This window comes from Amphiura filiformis, chromosome 17, assembly GCF_039555335.1.
Source record: "Amphiura filiformis chromosome 17, Afil_fr2py, whole genome shotgun sequence".
In the NCBI taxonomy this organism is placed as follows: Eukaryota; Metazoa; Echinodermata; class Ophiuroidea; order Amphilepidida; family Amphiuridae; genus Amphiura; species Amphiura filiformis.
Genome location: NC_092644.1, coordinates 56,819,449 through 56,843,497, shown reverse-complemented (window position 1 = coordinate 56,843,497; position 24,049 = coordinate 56,819,449). Strand labels below are relative to the sequence as shown.

General features: G+C 35.8%; 1 protein-coding gene across 1 annotated transcript in view; it reads left to right on the top strand.

The window, feature by feature from the left end:
* LOC140138025 (guanine nucleotide-binding protein-like 1) overlaps window positions 1–24,049 on the top strand; it is a 92,816-nt gene that overhangs the window by 18,556 nt on the left and 50,211 nt on the right. The window contains exons 2-5 of the mRNA XM_072159863.1: window positions 13,583–13,727; window positions 20,515–20,602; window positions 21,063–21,260; window positions 23,696–23,978. Of these exons, the coding sequence (XP_072015964.1) occupies window positions 13,583–13,727; window positions 20,515–20,602; window positions 21,063–21,260; window positions 23,696–23,978 (714 nt within the window). The remainder of the gene's footprint in view (window positions 1–13,582; window positions 13,728–20,514; window positions 20,603–21,062; window positions 21,261–23,695; window positions 23,979–24,049) is intronic.

Below are 24,049 nucleotides of genomic sequence, written 5' to 3'. Positions count from 1 at the left end.
GCCTGTAGATATGTTGCATGTGTGTGCTGCATTGCTTTGAAGAGTATCGTAATATTTGCTGATAAAAGTTCACTAGCTCCAGAGGTTTTTCGGGAATGTTTTTTTAATGGTTCTTGTTGAAAGGTTTAGTACAAATGTTAACATGAAATTGACTTCTGACATGAAAAAAATTATGTATTTTTTGTATGATAAGTATTTATTTGCTTTAAAATGTGTGTAGTTTATATAGGGAGGCAAAATGTATATAGCTAAGCTTTTTTTTTAAAATAGAATGACTGAATAATCTTGGAAATGACTATGGAGTCACTTTCAACAAGTTTATAAATAAATGAAATGAATGTTGGCATTTTTGGGGCGCCTTCTCAATTTTTTCAAAGCACTCTGCATTTATTCTGCTGCCACTAGGATAAATCATACTAAGTGGATGCCTACAACAAGTTGTAAAGCACCTGTATGACTACCCCCTAAACAGCTCCCCATTGTTCACCTGGGTGGAGTGGAACAAGTGAGACAGTGTCTTGCCCGAGGACACAACATTTTGGCTGATAGCATGTTTGATGATTTTTCTTGGTTCTGGAAACTGATAAAGGGACTTTAATAGTATATCTCGGGTATTTAACAGCCTGAAATTGAACAATGATTGGTATTTTTACTCATAGTGCTTCGCACACACTAGGAGCCAATGGAGTGTATGGTGAAATAATCTCGAGGTATACTATTTTGTCCCCTTTAGCTACACACAAACAAATCTGGATGCACTCACACATTGTATGTGTATGTATTTGATTTCTGTCTACATGATATTCATCCCTAGCCATCCATATTACACAATAATATTGAATTTCCCTTTTACTATGTGTTTGACAGACACAAATCTGTGTTCTGTAACAGACACAGCATCTGAGATAAGGTGTTGGTGAACCACCTATAATACAAAAGACTATGTGAGATGTCATCGACATGTAGTGCTCCTGGAGCAAAACTTGTTTTGTAACCTCTAAGGGGCACTATATTCTGTTACTGTTTCCATTTAAGTATGAATAGTCTATTCCATTGTGCATTCATATTGTGTGTCCATCTAATGTATCCATGTAAGTTTTAATATCATTTAAAGGGTGTTTTTTAAATAAAAACCTTCTGGTAGCTCAGATACATGCATGTACGTAGTGCAGTGGTCTTGGACCATTACACTAAGACTACTCGCGATCAAGGGGGGACGAGCAGCTTCACATCGATAGAGGGGGGAGAAGGCAGGAGATCGCTGCAATATCAAGCAGCCACTGGTTTCTGTGAGTGTGAGGTACCCAGTAGTTTCTTTCCTTATGGATAATATGTACATGGTCTGTAGCACAGACTATCTATAAGCTTGTTTCACAGTCCCTAAATGGCTGGGTTTGAGTCACAGTAGAATCATTGTTATTTTCCCCCTGTATATAACTTGGCATTAAGCATTATCTTGATTTCTCAAAGGAAAATGCCTAAAATACATCCAAAGGTCCACTGGAGCTGGAACACCATCCACAGATAACTAATTGTCTCAGTTTGATTCTTTCTCAGTCATAGAATAGATTATAATAGAGTTGTACTAAAAAATAAGTAAACTAGTTGTGCTTCAGGAGCATTACATGTTGATGACATCTCAAATATGTTAACAAACACCTCAGGAAGGATACTCACTATATTTTCCTACAAAGCATCACGTCCATGTAAAAAATCCCTCAGACTTGCAATCTAATTTTAGCATTTCATTTCTTAAAACCTGTTTTCAGTTTGATGACAGTTCGATAAAAAATGCAGTAAGAATTTTTTAAATAGAGACCTAGTTTTACTGCAGGTCCAGTGAGAATGAGCGAGTTGAATGTGACAAGGGGATGATGTGTTTGCTTACAGCAAAGAGATGTGATTGAGGTATTTTCCCCCGCTGTGGTAGTTCAATATATTTATAAGCTTTATCCTGTGTTTTGTGCCTACAGTAACTTTCCAATAGGTTACATGTAGAAGGAGTATTGTGATCCTGTTGAGTATGTAAAACAAATTCTGGCTCTACTTTGAAAATATCATTATTATTTTGTATAAAAAGGGGATGCCTACCACACACCGACACCGCCTGGCTAATAATTATTTGGTGCAGAAGGGACTCTAAAATGAATACACGGGATCGATACACGTGAATTGCTATGCACGATTTTGATATCAGACGAAAATCTTCTGATACCGGGTTTGTTTGTTTGTTTGTTTGTTTATTTCTTCTTTATACTGGGTCCATATTCAGGGGAAAATTTAAGTATTCCCCTGTTCTTCCATATGGCCCAGTTATTACATACTAAAAATACAAATAAATAATTACAAAACACTTAGAATAATTTACTATATTAACTTAAATTACATTAATTACCAAAATTAATTGAGTACAACAATAATATTAAGAGATAGGTAAAAAATAATACATAGCACACACTATATTGCATTAATTAGACTACATTTTCAAATACATTGACAAAATTAATATTATTATTATTTCTTATTGCACTATGAGAATTTAAATTTTAAAGTGATAAAACATTATGCCAGCATAATAATTTAAATCAGGATTTCAAAATACAACAAACTACATTCAGTAGAAAATGATGAATATCTCCCGTCATGATTTTTTTCTCAAGAAACCAGATTTGGTCTCATAAACTTGGAAATACGTGTTGAACAGATATGATAGTCGCTAGAATGCGCTTTGAAAATTGGCCGTGCGCTTTGAACTCAAAATTTGACCATTTTATATTGCGTTGGTCCTGTTATGGACTACAGCGTGCAGCGTGTAGTACAGCTGCACTCACTGTAGGCAGTATAAAAGTCGATGACCATTGACCTCAATGGGGTATACAAGCTTAATCACGCACAACCAAGATCGATTACCCGGCTATTGTGAGTAGCCTTAGTTATGTCCCTCGACTAATTATTAGTTTAAAAGAGCTTTAAAGGTTTGAACCAAATGGCTAATCGTGGCTGTGGATTTAACCTACCATGGCGATTCCTGCCATGAAGATATAGGGTCGAAGACACTGTGTACCAGTAAAGGAGGTATCTCAGTATCCTCAGTGATAAAAATGACAGATATGTGGGGGATTATTAAAAGAATACTTTTATAGTTCTCAGAAAAAAACGAGTTCTTCTAGCAGTCTTTTGTAGCTGCTGCTATTGCGAATGCTCGAGAATTAGTATGTTGTGACACACATGGGGTGGGCTGAAGGAGGTTTCCAACAATAAGGATAGGTGATTAGTGATGGCTTTCTGGAGTGTGGTTAGTCTTCTACATTTTCTTCTGGTCTGTCCAGTCCAGCTTGTGGAGCAACTCTGTCATACAACCTTGTGATCTGGACTTATAATACCCACTTACAAAGCAGGCCACTCTCCATGAACTAAATGAGATACAACTCCAAACAGTCAAAGTCTCAGCATCATTTGATAATGAGGGCTGATCATTCCATTTAGTGTGACAGATGAAACTCTTACGCATAATACCGCATATTACCCTAAGACAGAGAAATTGAAAAACACTCGGACGCAAAATTTGCATGCATGTTGGCAATCAGACACGACAACCATTTATTGACTTTTGTTTAAGACCCGCACCAGTACCTACAACAAATAAACAAACAAACAAACAAACAAACAAACAAATTCTCAGCCGTATTATAGCCAAATATATAATAGGAGATTCTCTAATCGAGCTTAATTACCCAACCCAAGACTCTAGCGAAACAACGACCAAAAGGCGCAGAAAATCTTGTTTTAGCAAAACCAAATGTGATCCAAACTTGCACTCTGGTGGCCGCCACCCGAGGCTAAATTCTGAGCGTTTGACCCCGAACCCGTGGATCATTAAATCAAATATCATGGCTAAACCAAATGTGATCCAAACTTGCACTCGGATGGCCGCCACCCGAGGCTAAATTCTGAGCGTTTGACCCCGAACCCGTGGAATATTCATCAAATATCATGGCTGGAAACTCAACAATAAATTACGGTACTGGTGCATACAGATCCCACGCTCCCAAGTGGAATTCCTGAGACTCTTCAACAGGTGATCTACCTGAAGTTCAAAGGATCAAGTCTTAATGTTAGCATTCTATGACATATACATATATCATAATAAATAAATACAGAAAAGATAATTCAAAACCCAGCATTATTTTCTTTTGCTTACTGTGTGAAGTCTTTGACCTTATAAAAGACTACTTTACTGTTTTTGATGACACCTGTGACTGCATGTAACAATACGATTGTCAATTCCTGTACATATATATAGTTTTGACTACTTACTTTCCCTCTTGAACTATCATTCTAAAAAAGGTTGATACAGAACAATTATATAAATTTTATGTAGCAACATATTGAACACATGATCTAATTAAACAGTGTACATTGTATCTTTGAAGATCTGAGAAAGGGAAATTAATTGCAAGTCACATGTAATTTTAAAGATCGGCATCAACTCTTTATTCCTCCCTCCTTATCTACAGGGACCATAATTCTTGATTTTTCTTTTAAACTTACAGACAGTTAAATGCTTTAATTAGCTATTATTTAACACACTACCATGTAGCAGATAAAATATATCTGTATTTATACAGGTCATTATCTCAGTACTGTCACACATAATTATATTTTACTTCCTTCTCACATGTCCACACAGGGCGCGGTGGGTGGGAAGATTTTTGTTGTTGTCGTGTCCAATACAAAACCAACAGTGAATAGATCACCACCTAATCACGCCCGAAACCCGCGAAGGCGGCAAATCCCATTGGTTCCCGGGTCGAGCCAAACAATACAAATTTATCTGCATGACAATGATTGACATCTGACCCGGTAAACAATAACATGGATTGGCCCATTCTCAGCAAGGGTAAATTGAGTTTAACTTGTTGCACTGTGTTAAACTTTATTTTTACGGTCTTTCGCATAAATGTGAAATAGCACATATGCTAACTATCAAGTTTTTACGGTACTGCGTATACGCGAAGGCACACAATGCTGTCATGATTGTTAGACACGCACGATTGAATGTTCAGCACCTCATGACAAGAATTCACAGCATACAATGCACAGGGACTTTGACTGTTGGAAAAATATAATTAGTCTATGCCGCTCTCATTTACACCATTTCAAGCTTGTTATTAAGCACTTGTGTGTATGGATCCAATGTAGAAGATGAGTGTTCTACCAAAGGTCCAGTGTCTTGCAGGCGGACTCTCTCACATGCTGAGGGCATAAATATAGATTTCTAGGAATAAAGCCCAGGATACAACTTTCAGATGTTGTTATGTTATTTGTGTTTATTCCAAGTCTAAGTCTCCTATTTGATCCTCTACTCAAGTTAGACCAATGCTGTAGGCAGGAGTTATATTTACTTCAACTTGTGTACAATGTATGTGTGAATTTTCATAATTTACCCTTAAAAATACAGCACATTGTGACCATCATGGAGCTGTAGGAGACATGCATGCAGCTGCTGGCAAAGATAACACTAAGCTTGTGAGATTCAGCCCTATACTTTGTTCAGTACTAAATAGGCGGGCCTCAAAATGTGACAGAAGTTGTTCTAATTTCCAACAGCATGCAACTTTAGAATCTCGTAAGCCACTCCTGTCATACACCCTCTGATTATTATGAGAGCAGTTCATACCCTCCTTATTGAAAAACCTAGCCTTCAATGGTATATAGGTATATAGCTTGATCAGCTTGTAATCGGCGGGAATTGTTAGGCTTTTACCACTTTGCCGAAAAGTAGGCCCACTTTAAGAGTGCTATTAGTAGACCTGTCTGGTCTTTATTTTGTGTGTTAAAGAAAGTAGACAAAGTATTGGGCTTGCATTTAATAATTTGTGATGCTTCTGGAGAGCTTTCACAAGAAAACTCTCAAAATAAAATATTTTGGTATTAAAATATTTTGATATTAATACGCGATGTTCTAAGGCCGCCGATTACGAGCTGATCAAAGTATAGTATAGTACATGAGATATTCAAACACCATTTTATATGTGTACTAACATATTGGACTAAGAACAGTGCCCTGCAAATGAGCATGTTTAAAATCTTATCTGACTTTCTGCCATTTTACTGACCAAAAAAACCAAAAACATAGGCCTTCAAAAAAGGCCTATGCTTGAAGTCTAAGTTTCAATGTACACAATTTATAAGCTTGGATCTCTTTTCTTTAGATATTGTAAAAATTCTGCTCAGATGCCTACAATGTTAGCCATTTTGCACTTAAGGGATCTAAAATGAGCGTTTATTGCGTTTCGACAGTATTTTTTGTGGGACATGAGGCGCCTCGGACCTGTCGAATTGCATTCTGAATACGAAGCATGTCTTTCTGATATCAAATAATTTTCATTTTTGAAAATCACAATATAATACAAATTTTATGACAAATTATTAAAATTTGATATTTTTCAAATTTTTGATATATAACAGTCCTCGAAGTAAATTATATAAATCTAATGATATATTCTTAAAGTGTATGTAGCAGGGAGGAAAAGCCGACGGTCAATTGAAAATTTTGACCTTTCATATTGAAGATATGGATTTTTTTCCCAAAAAGACCTAATTTTTTTTTGGTGTTTTTTTTAAAAAATCCATATCTTCAATACGAAAGGTCAAAATTTTCAATTGATCGTCGACTTTTCATTCCACCTACATACACTTTAAGTATAAATTATCAGATTTATAAAGTTTACTTCAAGTACTGTTAAATATCAAAATATCAATTTTAATGATTTGCCATAAAATGTGTATTAAATTGCGAATTTCAAAAATCAAAATTATTTGATATCAGAATGACATTCTTCGTATTCAGAATGCAATTCGATATGTCTGATGTGCTCTGATGTCCCAAAATAAATACTGTCCAAACGTTCATACCCCAGCCCTTAATTCCAGTGCAATGTACATTAATTTCCTTAAAATTTACTATTTACCATGCAATTCCTTCATAAAATGCGTTTTTTTTTGGCAATCTACTATTGATGTCTGCACAAATCGTCGAGACCTGGAGATAGGTGCACAAAGTTGAGCACAAACTGAATGATTTCTGACACCTATGGTACTGATCAAAGGGTAGTATTTGAGAGCTCTGTGCATTACAGTGATTGATATCACACAACCACTTATAGGGGATCATTCTACAAGAAAACACTAGGTATCTTATCCTGACTGTGTAACCTTTTCCGATAACAATGTTTTGAAGTGTTCTTTTACCAAGTAACTAAGAAGCATAATGATTGATATATCCCTGGGGATTTGTCTCTATACTATCAATGCATATAGATGGTGACAATCCTTGTTTCCCCATTTTTGTGTTGCTTTGCGTGTTGGTAAAATATCTAAATTTGCCAATCTTTAATTTCTAATTATTATTATCCATCCAATCCAATAATGAGCCGATCTCTAAATGTAATTGAAGTATAAACTGACACTCTATAGTATAAGTAGCTATTACAAACAACTCATCCAATTTCATGTAATATGGATGTTTGCATTTCACATAATACTTCCCTTGTGAAGTGATTAGATTTATCATTATGTACATTTATCATCTCCTTAAAGAGTAGCTGTTTGCTTCTACTACAGATGTTTGCTTTATGATTTTCTCAATATAATTATATTTAGCATGTAACAACAACTGCAGTCTATCTTGGGAGCAGTAAAGTATTGTATGTTAATTGTTCATTATGTTACCATGGTAACCACACATTTGTTTATATCATTTACCTTAATATATTTAGTGAAAAGAAAAGAAAATCTTGAGCCAGTAGGAGGGGTTCACAGTTTTATTTTATTGTGTCATTTCATGTAGACACGTCTGTATTTAATATGGATTGCTCAGACTTGCTCACTTATATAGAGGTCATCATAATGTCAAGTCATTCAATATTTCATGCAGATTATCAACACTATAATGCCCATTCAATTATTAATTCACACAGAAGGGTGAGTGTCTTACAAGCTATAGAATCAAAATAATTGTGTGTGTATCTCTCTCTCCCTGTATATTCATTTTTTTCTGGCTAGGGGACTTTTTTGTGTCTTTTTCACACCAAACGGACTTTTCGACCAATGGGGTCGTCCCCACTGTGCATGTTTAAATCTGAACAATTTGCTGTTATAGAATTCAACAAATTCAGCAAAAAGTACTACAAGGTCACGCAATGTTACGCAGCTTGACCAGCAAGTGAGGTGCTGATGTGTTGATGACGTGATTCAATTAGCCATTTAAAAAAAAACATGTCCATGTTTACGCCATAAACAGCGCCAAATTGGCAGACCGCTGAAGAGCCTGGCTGAAAACTGTAATATTTAGTACTGATGAAATCAATGATCACTGATCAAAACTTGAAAGAATGTTCATATATTCATCAACTTGTAAAGTATTTATCAGGTGACAAAAAAGAACAAATAAAGAATAGGAATGCTCTGGTTACAAGATTCAAGCATTCATGAATACAATGTATAATGTTCACACATTATTCCATCGTGATTTTGTGATGACCAAGTTGTGATTTTGCACAAGTTGGTATTTGCCTACTTCATAATCTTACTGAATATTTTCCCATTTAACTGGTACAAAGTACAATTATGCCGGTTTGCAGTTTGTCCACTCTGAAGTACAAAGTGACAACGCGCGCGAACACAGCGCGTAAACAGTGCTGCGTCTCTGCTGGAGGTATGCGTTCCTTCAAAGTCGGCACAATGTTTGTGTCCGCGTCGGTACTTTGTACTTCAGAGTAGACTGACTGTAGTAGGATTTGAATATTTTCATGCTGTATATGTGACACGATCTGGTCCATGGGGGCCAAAGGAGGCATTTTTGAAAATTGAGTTACTATTACTATTACCTTATACAAACATTATGCTATCATTTACTGAAAACACCAAAGGTTTAGCATACTTGGTTCTAAAGTTATGAAGTTTCGTGATGTCTATTTTCTTATGTATTTCATTGTTTTTTACTCCATATTTTTACCCTTATCTCAATTTCAAATTTGCCGCCTTTGGCCCCCATGGACCAGATCGTGTCACATATATAACATGAAAATCACACCTTCAACACTACTCTTGACCATACTATCTTCAAAATCAATTTTAGCCACAAAATACTGATTGTACGCGACCACATTACATTATAAGTATCTTGTATGTCAAATCAAAATTTCAACAACAAAAAGTGAAAGGTAAATCACTCAGAGTGATGCACAACAATATTAAACATTCATACAAAATAGTCAGATGATGAAAAGCAACGATCTATTATTTATCGGGAAATTTATGGAATGTTCTTCCCATTGTGTGGATATTTTTCATCCTTGGCTACAAAAATGTCAGGCTGTCAGTACCCATCTCCCCAATCAGCTGTAGATTTGACACTGGATTGTCATGTTTATGAGTACTTGAACACTGTAAATTGACTTTATTTTGCCTGTACTTTATTTTCATTTGAATAAATAGTTTCAGAAATCAGTTAGCAATTTAAGATTAGAACTAGAAAAAAAATTATAGATGCTTATAATCAAATACTAATCAATTCATGAAATTGGGAGTAAGATGTTGTGAGGATCAGTCTTGATTTTGTTTATAACAGTAGTACTTTTTCTGAACCGAAAATAAATTCACCACCGTTTGCCTTCAAAAGGAAGAGTTCTATTAAAGATATACATATTTTATAAGCTATCTAGTAACAAATTGTTGTTTTGCATTAATACTTTTGCATCAAAGTGTGGTCAGGGTGCCAAATAAAAGCTAACCTCAACAAATATATCAATTTCTGTGAAAAATCCAAACATTTTTGGATGAGCGCATAATGTCTTGTTTCTGTGTGTCAATGCTGCATTTTGTCAGCTGTGGTTTTCTGAAATACTAACTGAATAAACCAAATGCTGCTTAAGAAATGGGTTCTAACACAAAGGTTTGTTGTTGTACGTGTCTGCCCTGCTTGCTGTCAGCCATGCTAATTTGAATTGAATTCCAAATACATCTTGTGCGACTGGCCTCTGTGCCAAGCACTATTCAAGCATTTTGCTATGAAATGAACAAATTTCTTATTTATCATTAAATTTCTTTATTTTGCCCATTTTGTATCAAATCATATCATTGTTATTATAATGAAGTACTTAAAATACAAGTTTCTCTGAACTGAAGCAGTATATCCAAAAGATATAAATAGTTGATTCTAAAAAATTTAAAACATTTCTTGATTAAATATTTTCCCTGTTCTGATTTTATTTTAAAAATTTGCACAAGATTTTGTAATTAAACGTAAAAATCTGTCTATTTTTGGAATACTGGACCAATACACACTATGTTACTCTGAAAATATAAAAAGGTTCAGAATCTGACATTTCTGATTTGCATTCTTTCTTCTTCTGTTCTCCTGGTTCTTACCATAGTGCTTTTATGTGTCATGTGACTTTAGTACTCTGTATAAGTGCAAGCGTTCTGTTGCCTGAACATTACTATGACTCTCATCTGATTTAAATGTTAATGCTGTTTTGAAAGATACTAATAAATAAGTAGGATCCTTTTTTTATGAGGACTTTCATTAAATCAGGTCAGTCTTTTGTCCAATACTTATTACACTGTGACATGGATGTCTGACCATTTCATCAAGATTGCATGCACAGCAGTTTTATTTTGTATTGATTTGACCAACATGAGTAGTTGCCAGGATTTTAAGAAGTGTAATAATATGATGGTCAAGGAATAGCTTCATTGGTTCACGTGTGTTTTGGCTAGTAGTACTGATTTAGTTTATTGAAATTTTGGCATGCAGTGTCTTGCTTGAACATATCAGATGATGGGGAATATCACACATATGCCAGTTCGTGCAACAAAATGAGGTGTGTGATACACTGCAACTGAAATACGGATCATTTTGTATTGAAATTTTTGTCAAAACTTACATCAGCAATAGATACCTACTTCATTAATACTGACATCATCTGTAGATAACTACTTCATCATCACCGATATGAGCAGTAGATAGCTACTTCATACTGATATCAGCAGTAGCTACTTCAATAACATCCACATCAGCAGTAGATAGAACCTTCATCAACGTCCATATCAGCAGTAGTTAGCTACTTCATCAACAACCATATCAGCAATAGACAGCTACTTCACCAACACCCATATCAGCATTAGATAGCTATAGCTACTTCATCAACATCCATATCAGCAGTAGATAGCTACTTCATCAACACCTATATCAGCAGTAGACAGTTACTTCATCAACACCCATATCAGCAGTAGATAGCTACTTCATCAACATCCATATCAGTAGTAGATAGATCATTCATCAACACTGATATCAGCAGTAGATAGCTATTTCATCAACATCCATATCAGCAGTAGATTGCTACTTCATCAACATCCATATCAGCAGTAGATAATTCATCAACACCCATATCAGCAGTAGCCAGCTTCATCAACACCCATATCAGCAATAGATAGCTACTTCGTCAACATCCATATCAGCAGTAGATAGCTACTTCATCAACACCCTTATTAGCAGTAGATAGTTACTTCATTAACACCAATATCAGCAGCAGATAGTTACTTCATTAACACCAATATCAGCAGCAGATAGTTACTTCATCAATACCAGTATCAGCAGCAGATAGTTACTTCATCACCACCAATATCAGCAGTAGATAGCTACTTCATCAACACCCTTATTAGCAGTAGATAGTTACTTCATCAACATCATGGATCGACCAAGCATCGATGGTCGATCGAAAGATAAAACTTATTCGTTTTTAATGCCTTACTGATATCAGCAGTATATAAGTAATTTAATTCTGATCAGCAGTAGATAGCTATATCACCAGCCCGGATATCAGCAGCAGATATATACACCGATATATACAGTATATATAGCTACTTCATCAGCTACTTCATCAACATCTATATCAGCAGTAGACAGCTACTTCACCAACACCCATATCAGCAATAGATAGCTACTTCATCAACATCCATATCAGCAGTAGATAGCTACTTCATCAACATCCATATCAGCAGTAGATAGCTACTTCATCAAATCAGATTATCAGCAGTAGTTAGCTACTGCATCAACAACCATATCAGCAGTAGACAGCTACTTCACGAACACCCATATCAGCAATAGATAGCTACTTCATCAACATCCATATCAGCAGTAGATAGCTACTTCATCAACACCCATATTAGCAGTAGACAGTTACTTCATCAACACCCATATCAGCAGTAGATAGCTACTTCATCAACACCCATATCAGCAGTAGGTTATTCATCAACACCCTTATCAGCAGTAGCCTGCTTCATCAACACCCATATCAACAGTAGATAACTATTTCATCAACACCAATATCAGCCGTAGACAGCTACTTCATCAACACCCTTATCAGCAATAGATAGCTACTTCAGCAACATCCATATCAGCAGTAGATAGCTACTTCATCAACACCCTTATTAGCAGCAGATAGTTACTTCATCAACATCATGGATCGACCAGGCATCGATGGTCGATCGAAAAATAAAACTAATTTGTTTTTAAAATGCCTTACTGATCAGCAGTAGATAGCTATATCACCAGTCCGGATATCAGCAGCAGATATATGTTTCAACAGAACTGATATCAGCAGCAGATCATTACTTTATGATCAATGCTGATATCAGCAATAGAAAGCTACTTCATCAGCACTGATATCAGCCGACAATAGCTGTTTTGCCACCTTCAACATAGAACTTCCTGTCAATTGAAACAAGCTAACTTCTGAGCAGCAATGTATTTAATGGTTTTGAACTGAAGTATACCTTTAAATGTTTCTCATACAAATTTTACACTTTGTTTCACCGATACATATACAGAAACAGGTGATATCATTACATATCGTGCATATTATATACTCCAAGAATATGTGCAGAGCTAATGGTACAATTCAAATTACAAAAAAACTGTGATACATCCCGACGCATGCTTATATTTACAAGCACTGTTGAGTCTATGATAGCTACATCAATTTCCACAGTTTTGTAGCTTTTCACTCAAGCTGAAACTCTATCTCGGAGGTGACAACATATGAAATTGATTACAAGTGTGCTTTTACACACAAGCACTATAGAAAATTACAATTTGATTTTTTTCCTATTCACATAGATCTGAAAGTAGGACAGTGTTAACTAGGAACCTGTGAATTCACATTTTTTCATCAATTTGTTTTTCTTGTTTGGCTGCAAAGTGTCCCACTGGGCAAAAATGCCTCTCCATTTTTGTCTTCAAATATATGGCAGTTCTTAGCAAACAGTCTTGCAAATGATTTGAGTTTTAATTTAGGGCTCGGATAGCGATGTTTTCACATATGATACATAGTTGGTGTGAACAACTATGCCACACACTCAACAGTGTGATTGGTTGTGATGGTTTTATTTTGGATAAATTTCTATCCAAATACCTCAATATTTTCTATTGGTTGAATATTATGTGTAACTTTTGATTCAAACCAAATTCTTCAAATAATGAGATTACAATGTGTCATTATTTTTCTGTGTTTAGGTCAATCACATCGAAGTAGACAACAGTCGGTGGAAATCAATAGCAGTGAGGAGCAGGGGTCATCAGAGAATGAGATAGAAGTAGCCAAGTTAAATCAACAACCTATGTCAAAGAAGCAACTGGATAGGAATTATGATCCTAACAGGTAAGGTTAAGGTGGTACTATATCCTTGATAAATTTTGTGACTAATTTTGCATTTTTCTCAAAAAATAACTACACACTGGTAACAAAAGTATGTATGTTATATGGGCAATGAATCCAATTACTTCACTGAAATTTCAGTGATTCAAGGCAAGTGGTTCATTATATATGTTAAGAAATGAGGTACATTCTAACGGTACCTCTTTCTTATCATAAATAACGTACCGCTTGTCTTGAGTCACTGAAATTCCAGTGTAGCAACTGGATTTCTTGCCCCTATAATATACAAAACATTTGTTACCAGTGTGTTATTATTTTTTGAGAAAAATGCAAAAATAGTCACAAATTTATCAAGGGGTGTAGTACCACCTTAACATGTAATAATTGACCGATTGAAAATTGCCAATAGAACAAGGGTTGCCAAACCTGCAATTTGGTAGCCCAATTAGGTGATTTTCTAAGATTTTTCCAGCGATTTGTGAACCATTTATGTCACATAGAAACCAATGGTTTAGAAAGAAATTGGAGGACCTTTCAACATTGGCTCCTGCAACGTCCTGTAGTCTCCTGTCCCATAGAAAACAACATTCAAAAGAACAATAATTGGGCAATGTCTCGAAATTCAGGCTGAAATTTTGTTGGCAACTCCGAGTGGTACTTACACCTTGTCGCTGAAATCAGGTTGGGGTAGAGTCATTTTCAAGAGGAATATTGTATAAGAGCCGTAAACGGTATGGCAAATTGCAATGTTGGAAATGTTTGTTTAGGTGGCTCTTGTGTTGTTGATGTTGATGTGGTGGCAGGGGTAGGCTATCAGTAGAACAGGCCAGGCTCAATATCGTGAAGTACACTCTAGCTTTGTATCACATAGAATTGAAAGGAGGACACAAATATTTGAAACCAATTTAGATAATATCACCTGTAGCAATACAGAATATCCATTTTGAGTAGTGTCAGCGCGTGCTATCGTGGCAAAGCGCAGCTCAATTTACATGTTTGCATTTGTTGTGTTTGTGTGTAAACTCTTCAAAATACAATCACAACAGAATTGATATTAGCTGAAAATAGTGCAAGGAAGCTGCCTATTAATTTATGCTGGATAAATAGATGGATTGCAATTGAGAGCAAGAAAAGGAATTATATTACGTGTAGCGGCAAATATTTGTGAGGATTTCATTGATGCGCATCTTTGCTGATAACTTGGCAACTGTGAATTTAAAAGCTTGCAAAATTATTAAGACCTGTAGGGCATATTGGTGCTGTTAGAAACCACAAATTAACCTAAAACAAACCTGCTAAACTGTTCAGAATAAAATCGTGACAAAAATTACCGTATTGTCTGTAATAAATTTCCACTTTAATAAATGGCAGTAGATAGCTACTTCATCAACGCCCATATCAGCAGTAGATAGCTACTTCATCAATACTCAATTTTTTCCATGAAAAAGTGACCGAAACGCAGAAATGTCATATCATGTGAGAAAGTTTAAAACGGTGTATGTGCTGGACATATAATAGCGAAATTGCATGTAGCATATTATACAGATGAGGGGCAGAATATGATTTGACATGTTTTCATGTCTGTAACAAGTGTATTACAGATGTCATAACAACTGCATGAAAGAAAAATCCTGATGGAAATTCAATTCATTTGTACATCCTATGAATATATTATATGTAACAACAGACTAAATTTACCATTTCATGTCAAGTGTGGAGCTACTTCTAGAGATACAACCTGCATATTATGTAAATTCTGGAAAACTAAAAGTTTGATGCAAAACGATTCATTTTCAAAGCTGAAGAAGATGTACTTGTATGACAATTGTTTATATTAAATTGCGAATACTGAATCTAGCTGTACATGCTGCAAAGGAAGCTAATGAGGCTCTCTTATTAATTGCTATCCACGACAAGTGGCATTGCTTTACAATTGACGTGTTCAGGTACAAAGTGTGATATGCCATAGCTGCCTTGTGGTACTTCTATCTTTATTCTTACTGATGTTATTACATTTAAGTGTATATATCTTTTTGGAATTGTATACCTTTAATCTGAATTCACCCTGATTCGTAATTATTGATAATAAAGATATCTCATTAAAGGCAAAAAATATATAAATAAATAAACCTGTTTTATGGGCAGACAGACTTTTCAAGTTGGATCAGTCGTCAGTTGGTGAGGATTTTTTTCTCTAGGCTAAAATTGCCCTAAAATATCACTGAAAGCTTGGAAAATCTGGCAAAATTTTGATGATTTTTTGCAAACACATTTTGAAAATGTTCTGATTTTTTAAACAAAATACAGCTGATTTTACAGGATTTTAGCGAAATTTAAACAAATATTCTCCCAAAATGCATTACCTGGGTCAGCCAGGCCTGTAAAACAGCATTTTGTTTTCATTGCCTTATATTATATTATAAAATAACATAATGAATACAAAAAATATGTACACGGCAGCCTTTGGATATTTTGCATTTGAACTCTGTGTTATTTTGCATTCAGCATTAAAATGCAACTACTACTGTGTACTAGTACTAGAGATAAATTATGAGATAGAAGCGCTTTACAATTGAGCCCAGAAGGCTATAGTCTATATAGCCAATTAAAAACCACCCCAGTATTTAGAAGAATTAAGCGCTTGTAATTAACTGTGACTCAACTTGCCTTGAGCCGCAGATAAAGCCAAGGATAGATCAGCAACTATTACAGTGGCTATGCAGCTTACAAAAACTGAAATCCATTTGATTGCTTTGCCATTGTTTATTTTTACATTTTGTCTTGTGCTTAAGATTGTATATTTTGAATGCATAATTTAAAACTCAAAGAATACCTGGAAAGACCCTCCCTACACCCCACCCCTACTTACAATCGCCTCCGAATGGGAATGCTGTTTAGGACTAGGCAAACCCGGGATATTACCTTCATACTCTTACTGGTTGAGTGGCGACGTACACATATTATACACAATTTTTTGTGACATTTTTTTAATCACTGATAGGGGACACACTATGCACAAGTTATTTGCAGCCCATTGGGGATAGTCCTTGGTTCCTGAGAGGTCCCCATTCTCCAAATGGAATGTTAAGTATCATACATGTACAAACATCCCTGTTCAACTTAGGTGATTGCAATGTCCACCCCCCCCCCACACACACACCCCTGTCTGTGTTTGCCTCCAAACGTGGACATTGTGTTTTGCTAACCGAGGACGTGTGTATGATGTTTTCATCGCCTAACCGTGGACTAAAATGGCAGATTTTTTGTGTGTATAATACGAAGCGGAATTTTGGCCATCACCCTGCGGACGGTAGTTTTTACACGTGTGGTCCTCGGTTTCAGGCAAATAGCGTTTAAAGCATCTAGCATGCATTTGAGGTCTTTTGCAGCAGTTTAGGGTGAACAATCTTGTGTGTGTCCTCGTTTGTCGGCAAACACGTACGCACGTTTAGCTTGAATGCATCACAGTTCTCTGAATAAGACAGAGTAAAAATAAAACATGTTTGTCGTCCCCTCCTGCTTGCTTTTTAGAGGCTGCTTCAAAATTATTTTGATTTTTTCAATTCAGTTGAAGAAAGATGTCTAGGAGGTAGCCTTGCTAAAATACAATGTAGGCCTATATAAGAAACACTTCTGGAAGGTTATCTGAGTACCAAAACAATAAAGTAAAAAAGGCAGCCTCCTTTTTTCAGACATTATTCTGTATGCCAAATATGGGTATTTTACACCACCCACCTCCTTTTTTCTGAAAACCCGGAGAAGAAACATGTTTTTATTTTTACTCTTCCTAAAAATATTTTTCTTAATACAATTTTGGTTAGATTTCTATGAAATTAAATTTGTTTATCCGATATACATTACTTTCAAGGAATGCTTTACCTCAAGGATAAACACAAATTTATGATTGAAAATTATAGAAATCTGATTATCTTAGAAGAGTGAAAAGAATATATTTGGCACGAGAAATTTTAAACTAATATACTCTAGCATCATTAAATATCATGTAGAGAATTGGTACAAAGTTATATTTTTTAATTAAGTAAATGGTTTAATATAAAAAAAATACACAAAATTGACTATACACACAGAGTTAACCTTTCCCTGAGTTTATTTTATTGATGTCAAAATCCAGATTCTTAGCCAGCAGCAGCTAGCATAACACTAGAATTGAAAACATTCTCATCTGTCAGGACACAGTTCTTTAATCCCTCTATGTTACTACACTCACATAATGACCTTTGCATGTGTGTGGTACAAAAACTCATACTCCGCAACTTGAGGTCAATTTCCAAGCTATAATTGTGGATGTCATTGAATTTTGCCACTGGATATGAGAGTATTAGGCTATTCTGGTTGAAATCCATACATCCCATATGAAAACACATGACCTTAATCTTCAACACAGGGAGTGTGAATTTCAAATGGGGTTACCTGAATGGGTGACTCCATTTGAAATCTACACCCCCTGTGTGGGCAATAAAGGCTAAAGGCCATGTCTTCCATGGGGGCATTAGCCCGATGATTAGGGGGTGTATAGATTTCAAATGGAAGAGCCCATTTTGGATCATAGTGTAAACAGTGGGAAGAAAAGTGGGTTATTGTGCCTGCCATTATAAAGAATGCCTTTAGTCATTCTTGATGATGTGAAAATAAAGGGCTCTGTTTTTAGTATAAATTTAGTATTTGTTTAGATATATGATGGTGGATATGCAACAACCCTTTAGTGCTAGAAATAAAAACCTTATTTTTGTGGAAAGTTTCTTTTACAAACTTAATCAATCTATTTTGTTGTTATTTTTGTCATAAATTTTAGCATTTTGCTATAGAAACTAAGCCAGTCTTAAGAAAATTAAAAAAGAATATTTTGATGCGATTGAATGATGTTAAAACAAAAAAAAATTCTGTTCAAATTGAAATTGATTCAGCAAAAATTAAATATTGTAGGTGAAATGGTATAAATTGAGCTTAACATTGTGAATAGCAACAGTGATGATAGAAGCATGTGAAGCTATTTTGCTGTAGGATGTCAATGGCATGATGCATTGATAGAGACATCCATGTTGACATGCGTGCGGAAATTAAGAGCTTTCCACTAAATATCAATGTCTCTAAGGATATTTTGATGAAGTTACAGGTATGAAAAGATCATTTTTGAAAGCAAAACGGAAACAAGATCTGAAGATAACTATTTTTTTGTGATATAATTGAGTTGTTAAAGGTCAATGTTTGGAGCCTGTTAAGGGAACAAACCAAAATTTCTATTGCATCTTAAAAACGAAAGTCCTTTGGTGTGGGGGGAGTGGGTCAAAAATCCAATTACGTTGGTAAAAAAATAGTTAAAATATCGTTTAAAGTTGATCTTTCGTTCTGGATTTAAATATTTAACACTAAGTTTAAGGGAGGGAGGGTTAAGCCTCCTAATGAAGGCACTTTTATTTATAGGACATCATTGAACTTTTGGTTTGTTCCCTATTAAAAGAGTTTCCAAATATTTTGTACACTGACATGTTAAATGATACTGCCAAGAAAGAAGAAGAAAAGATTTATGTAACATTTAACATTGTATCTTTATCATAAATGTAAGATAATTTTACTAAACATATAAGCCATGTTCAGACGTGGGTACTATTCGGCGTAAATTTACACCGGCATTCCAAAGAATATACATAATTTCACACGCACGCGTTCACCCCCACTTACTCCAACTACTTTACCACGGGATCGCAGACAAAATTAACACGACCTTCGCAGGGGACTATTGAATACTCAGAGTAACTTCTGGAAGTAAAGTGGCAGTACCGCATACAATGTCGTTGCTTCAACAAGTAGCACGAGTTCCAATATGATTGGGTATCATCGAAACGCCCAAACGAAATTTGTTTATTTATTGGTCAAAACAAATTGCTGCTGACAGTGTTTTACTTTTTTTTTCAGCTGGAATTTGATCTTCTGCTTTTAAATACTTTTTTTTTCGACATTTTACTACTAATTTCTCCACGCCTCCCCAAATAGAATGATGAAAAAGTATGAAATGGTGCATTGATGAACATTGCATCGAGCACTTTTTGCATCTTGCTTAATGGTAGTCTTTCCCAAATAGCAAAAAAAAAAAATCACCAGCTCATTGTGAAAGTTACTCCGACTGGTCGTTGAATATACTTGTTCACACGGGCAGCTACTCCGACCCATCAAGTCGTGTTATCGGTCGTGGGAAGGTCGGAGGAGCTTATCACGACTAGCGTTCACACTGGCACTACTCCGACATTTCCCACTACCTTCCGCCGACTAGTGCTTACCACAAACATCCTCCGACCTTCCGCCGGGTGTAAACCCATGCGTCTGAACACGGCTATAGATGCATCCCAGCATGTTACTTGTTGTGCTATCCAAATACTATGATCAGCTTGTAATAGGCAAGAATTATTTGGTTTTTGTTAGAGTATGCATCAATAAAGTAATTCATGTAAGCACGCATCAGTCATGCAATACGCAAAGCTCAGTTCGTGTAGGTGCTGCACCCAGCTGTGTGTACGACCGATATCAATCCACAATGTAATGAGTCCTGCCTATTACGAGCTGATCATAGTATCACTTCAGGTGACTAATATTTATATTTCATTAAACAATAATGTAGTATTATTCAAGTAGGTTGATCCATGGTAATTGATCACTCTTCAAATTAAGGTGCATTAAGATAAATCGTCATAAAAATTCATTTGTATATGAATCTCTCAATGCTGTTGTTTTCTTAATAACAAAATTGAATTGATATTGATCCCTGTTTTCACAGATTTCGCCTACACTTTGAAAGAGAGTCAAAGGCTGAACTTGCACATCGAAAGAAACATGCTATGCAACCATTTCAGGTGCTACCAGAGGTAGGTGCATTTGTTTATAATTCATAAACACTTGAGAATATTCCTGCAATATTATTGGTTCTTACCTGTGTTTTATGACATGATATAAACATGGTAAACTGTCAATTTTAAGGTCAAGAATTTGAGAAATCTAGAGGTAGATGAAGGGAAGGGGAAAATATGCTCCCTTAAATTTGATAATTAGCAGTACTTAGCAGTGATTGTGTGAACTTGGGAGGAATCCACACCTTCACAATGGGGGTAAGTGTTGCTAACCAGATGAGGTAAAAACTTGTACCGGTTCTCAGCATGTTTGCAAAATCCAATAATATTCCTATGATCATAACACATGTGATTAATGAGAGGATCCCATCATGAAGTGATGACAAGCAAAGAATACTAATAACTTGATGACTTACTTCACATACCATCAGTTAAATGTTAATGAAATCTGTGCACACATCTGATTTTTTCCATGCAGGAATCTCTAGAAGTGGACTTAGACTATGTTTACAAACCAGGCTCAGTACTCGACATGCCAAAGAGGCCTCCTTGGGATTACAGCAAGAGCAAAGAACAAGTGGAGTCAAGAGAAGAGAAGGCCTTCCAGGAATATCTGGCAAACATCTATGACCAGTATGAACCTAGACAACTTAGCTATTTTGAAATTAACTTAGAGGTTGGTATTAGAATGGACTATTCCAGTTGAAATCCATACCCCCTATGGAAGATGTGACCTTAATCTCCCACACAGGGTGTGTAGATTTCAAATGGAGCCACTGTTTACTAGTATAACAAAGTTTTTTTGGTGGTTCATTAAGATTTTAACAGATTGTTATCAGTGCTGCAGTTGCACTCAAAAGGGGTGCTTACACAGGTATAACTGTCTGTAGGCAGCACTTATCAGAGTAGAAGCATTAATTAGGCTACTATGGTATACATTTGCATATGTCAGTAGTATAATAGCACAATAATGCAAGAAGAGAATTGTGAGGGAGTTTTAGAGTTCTGATCGTGTGCTTTCAAATAGATTTGTGATTGATCGTTTCCTGCATAATGTATGGCCAATAGAATTATCTTGAAACCAACCTGGAATAGCATAGGGTTCATAGTGCTATCCATGGTGGATGCAACTGTAGCATAATCTTTAACAAATGTGATCAAGCGAAATCAGTTGGAAATATTGATTTTGAGTTAAAGCCATTTCCTTTTGTTTTCTCCTTTTTTGAAAACTCTTTAATTGCTCATATCTTTTGAACTGGTGTTGTTCAATTTCCATGGGGTTTTCTGCAAAATGCAGCTTTGTAAATGCTTACTACTATCATATAAACTGAAAATTGAATATAACCGACTTCAGACTGATATCGCTTGATCACACCACAAATTTTACTGCACTGGTGGCCTGATCTGATCCAATCAGTTTATTCTCTAGAAATGTGGAATGTTAAAAAAATATTTAAAACAATAGAAAATATAGGAATACAATGTTCTAAAACCCAGTGCATCTTTGCAACTTGGTATGCTATATCATTACGACTCAACATTTCATAAATTGAAATCAACTATATTTGGAATGATGAATACAACTTATTATATTGCCCTATTTATAAACCATGAAAGCCAGGTAACCAAGCTAGTTTTTATTATTAGACATCTTGGATTGAATGAGGTCACATACAATTCAGATGTACCAATTAACTCAGCATTGTTTAATCATGGGCATACACCTGTTTTAGGAAAATATGATGCATAGCATGTATTGTCTGTTCCCATTCGGAAAGATAAACAGGCTGTGGTGACCTTTATCTTGCAACTTCAAAAGGTTCTCTTGATAGTAGGTTATCCTTTATGGAAAATTGTTTTTGCTAAACTTTCAAAATGTAAAAAATGTACACTTGAATTAGCAGACAATTGCGTCTGGAATACTGTTCAAGATCATCCGGAGAAGTTTCAAGGCTTTCTATCTTCTTAGTGTACTGCCCTACCTGTTTCTTGAGGTTCTTAAGTTTATTGTCTTGATTGTGAATGTCAACGGATACCGCTGTATATACATCCTGCTTTACCTCCTCTTTCAAGTCATCTTGTAGGGACTCCTTGAGTTTTTCAGTAAGAGTATTCAGCATAGGGGGTGAGCTTATGATGATTTCAGCCAGAGTATCAGCAATACTATTAATAATGCTGATGTCTGATAATAGTAAGTCTTTGATCTGAGTTGCCAACTTACTTTGTGGCGTGTCAGCGGTAGGTTCACTGGCACGGGTGCCATCTTTGATTGTAGGCATTGATGATTTGGAGCTTGATCTCTGCTTTTGCTTGGAGCTCGATCTCGTTTCTGGAGCCTTATCACCCATGCCAAATCACCAGGAATCGGTGGTCTTATGATGTAAAAATGAGACGAAATTTTCTGTCGCAATTAGTTAAAGATGTTGTTTTTTGATGCTTTGAAGCGGACAGGTTAAAAAAATATGTCCGCCACTGTCATTACGCAATCATTCGAACTATGATAGTGAAGTGTTCTATAATAATAGCCCTTGGTGCATGAGGTCCTGGGTTCAATTCTCAGCAGTTGCAACTTGCTGGGATATTAACTTGAGTCTGACTTTAATTGGCAACATATGAAGAGCTTTGGGGGTTTGCAACAAAAGCAGTTTTTGGCGGAATGCTTGGGTAGGATGAGCATCCCGCCAAAAACTGCTTTTGTTGAAAGCCCCCTTATATCAGCGATTTTTTTTGATGATTTTTTGATGTGTTCTCAAAATTGCTCAAGTGGATGTAAGGGGTTTTGCAACAAAGCTCTTCATATGTAGGTTAAATTCAGAACTTACGCTTGATGCCTTTAGAATTGGGTAAATAAAAGGAACCATGATAGTACTCGGTTCTTTAGCAGGGATGTTATCAGTGAGGCTCCTATGTTCAATGAACAGGTATCTCACAGTCAGTTCAGAAAAGAGTAAGGAGTTAACTGCTGACTGACCCAATACGTCCAAGTACTGTTTGTCACATATCCCAATGGAAATAAGTCACCATTTGAAGGCTTTCTTGGGTTGTCCAAAAATAAATATGTTACTTAATATGATACAAAGTTTTGTTTTCATCATTATTTTCAAATTACAGACGTGGCGTCAATTATGGAGGGTGCTTGAAATGTCCGATATCATCCTCTTAATCACCGACATCAGGCATCCAGCTCTCCACTTCCCTCCAGCTCTATACGATTACATCACCAAAGACCTTAAAAAACATCTCATCATGGTGCTCAACAAAATAGACCTGGCTCCTCCGGGGCTAGTAGTGGCGTGGCATTCATTCTTCAAGGAGAAGTTCCCAGATATCCAAGTAGTGTGCTTTACATCGTTCCCAAAGGAGAGTACAACAAATAGTTTAGAACCTGGAAAAGGTATGCTGTGTGTATGAAACAAATTGTTATATAAGAAGAAGTTTTTTTCTCTTGAAGGGGAAATGCACCTG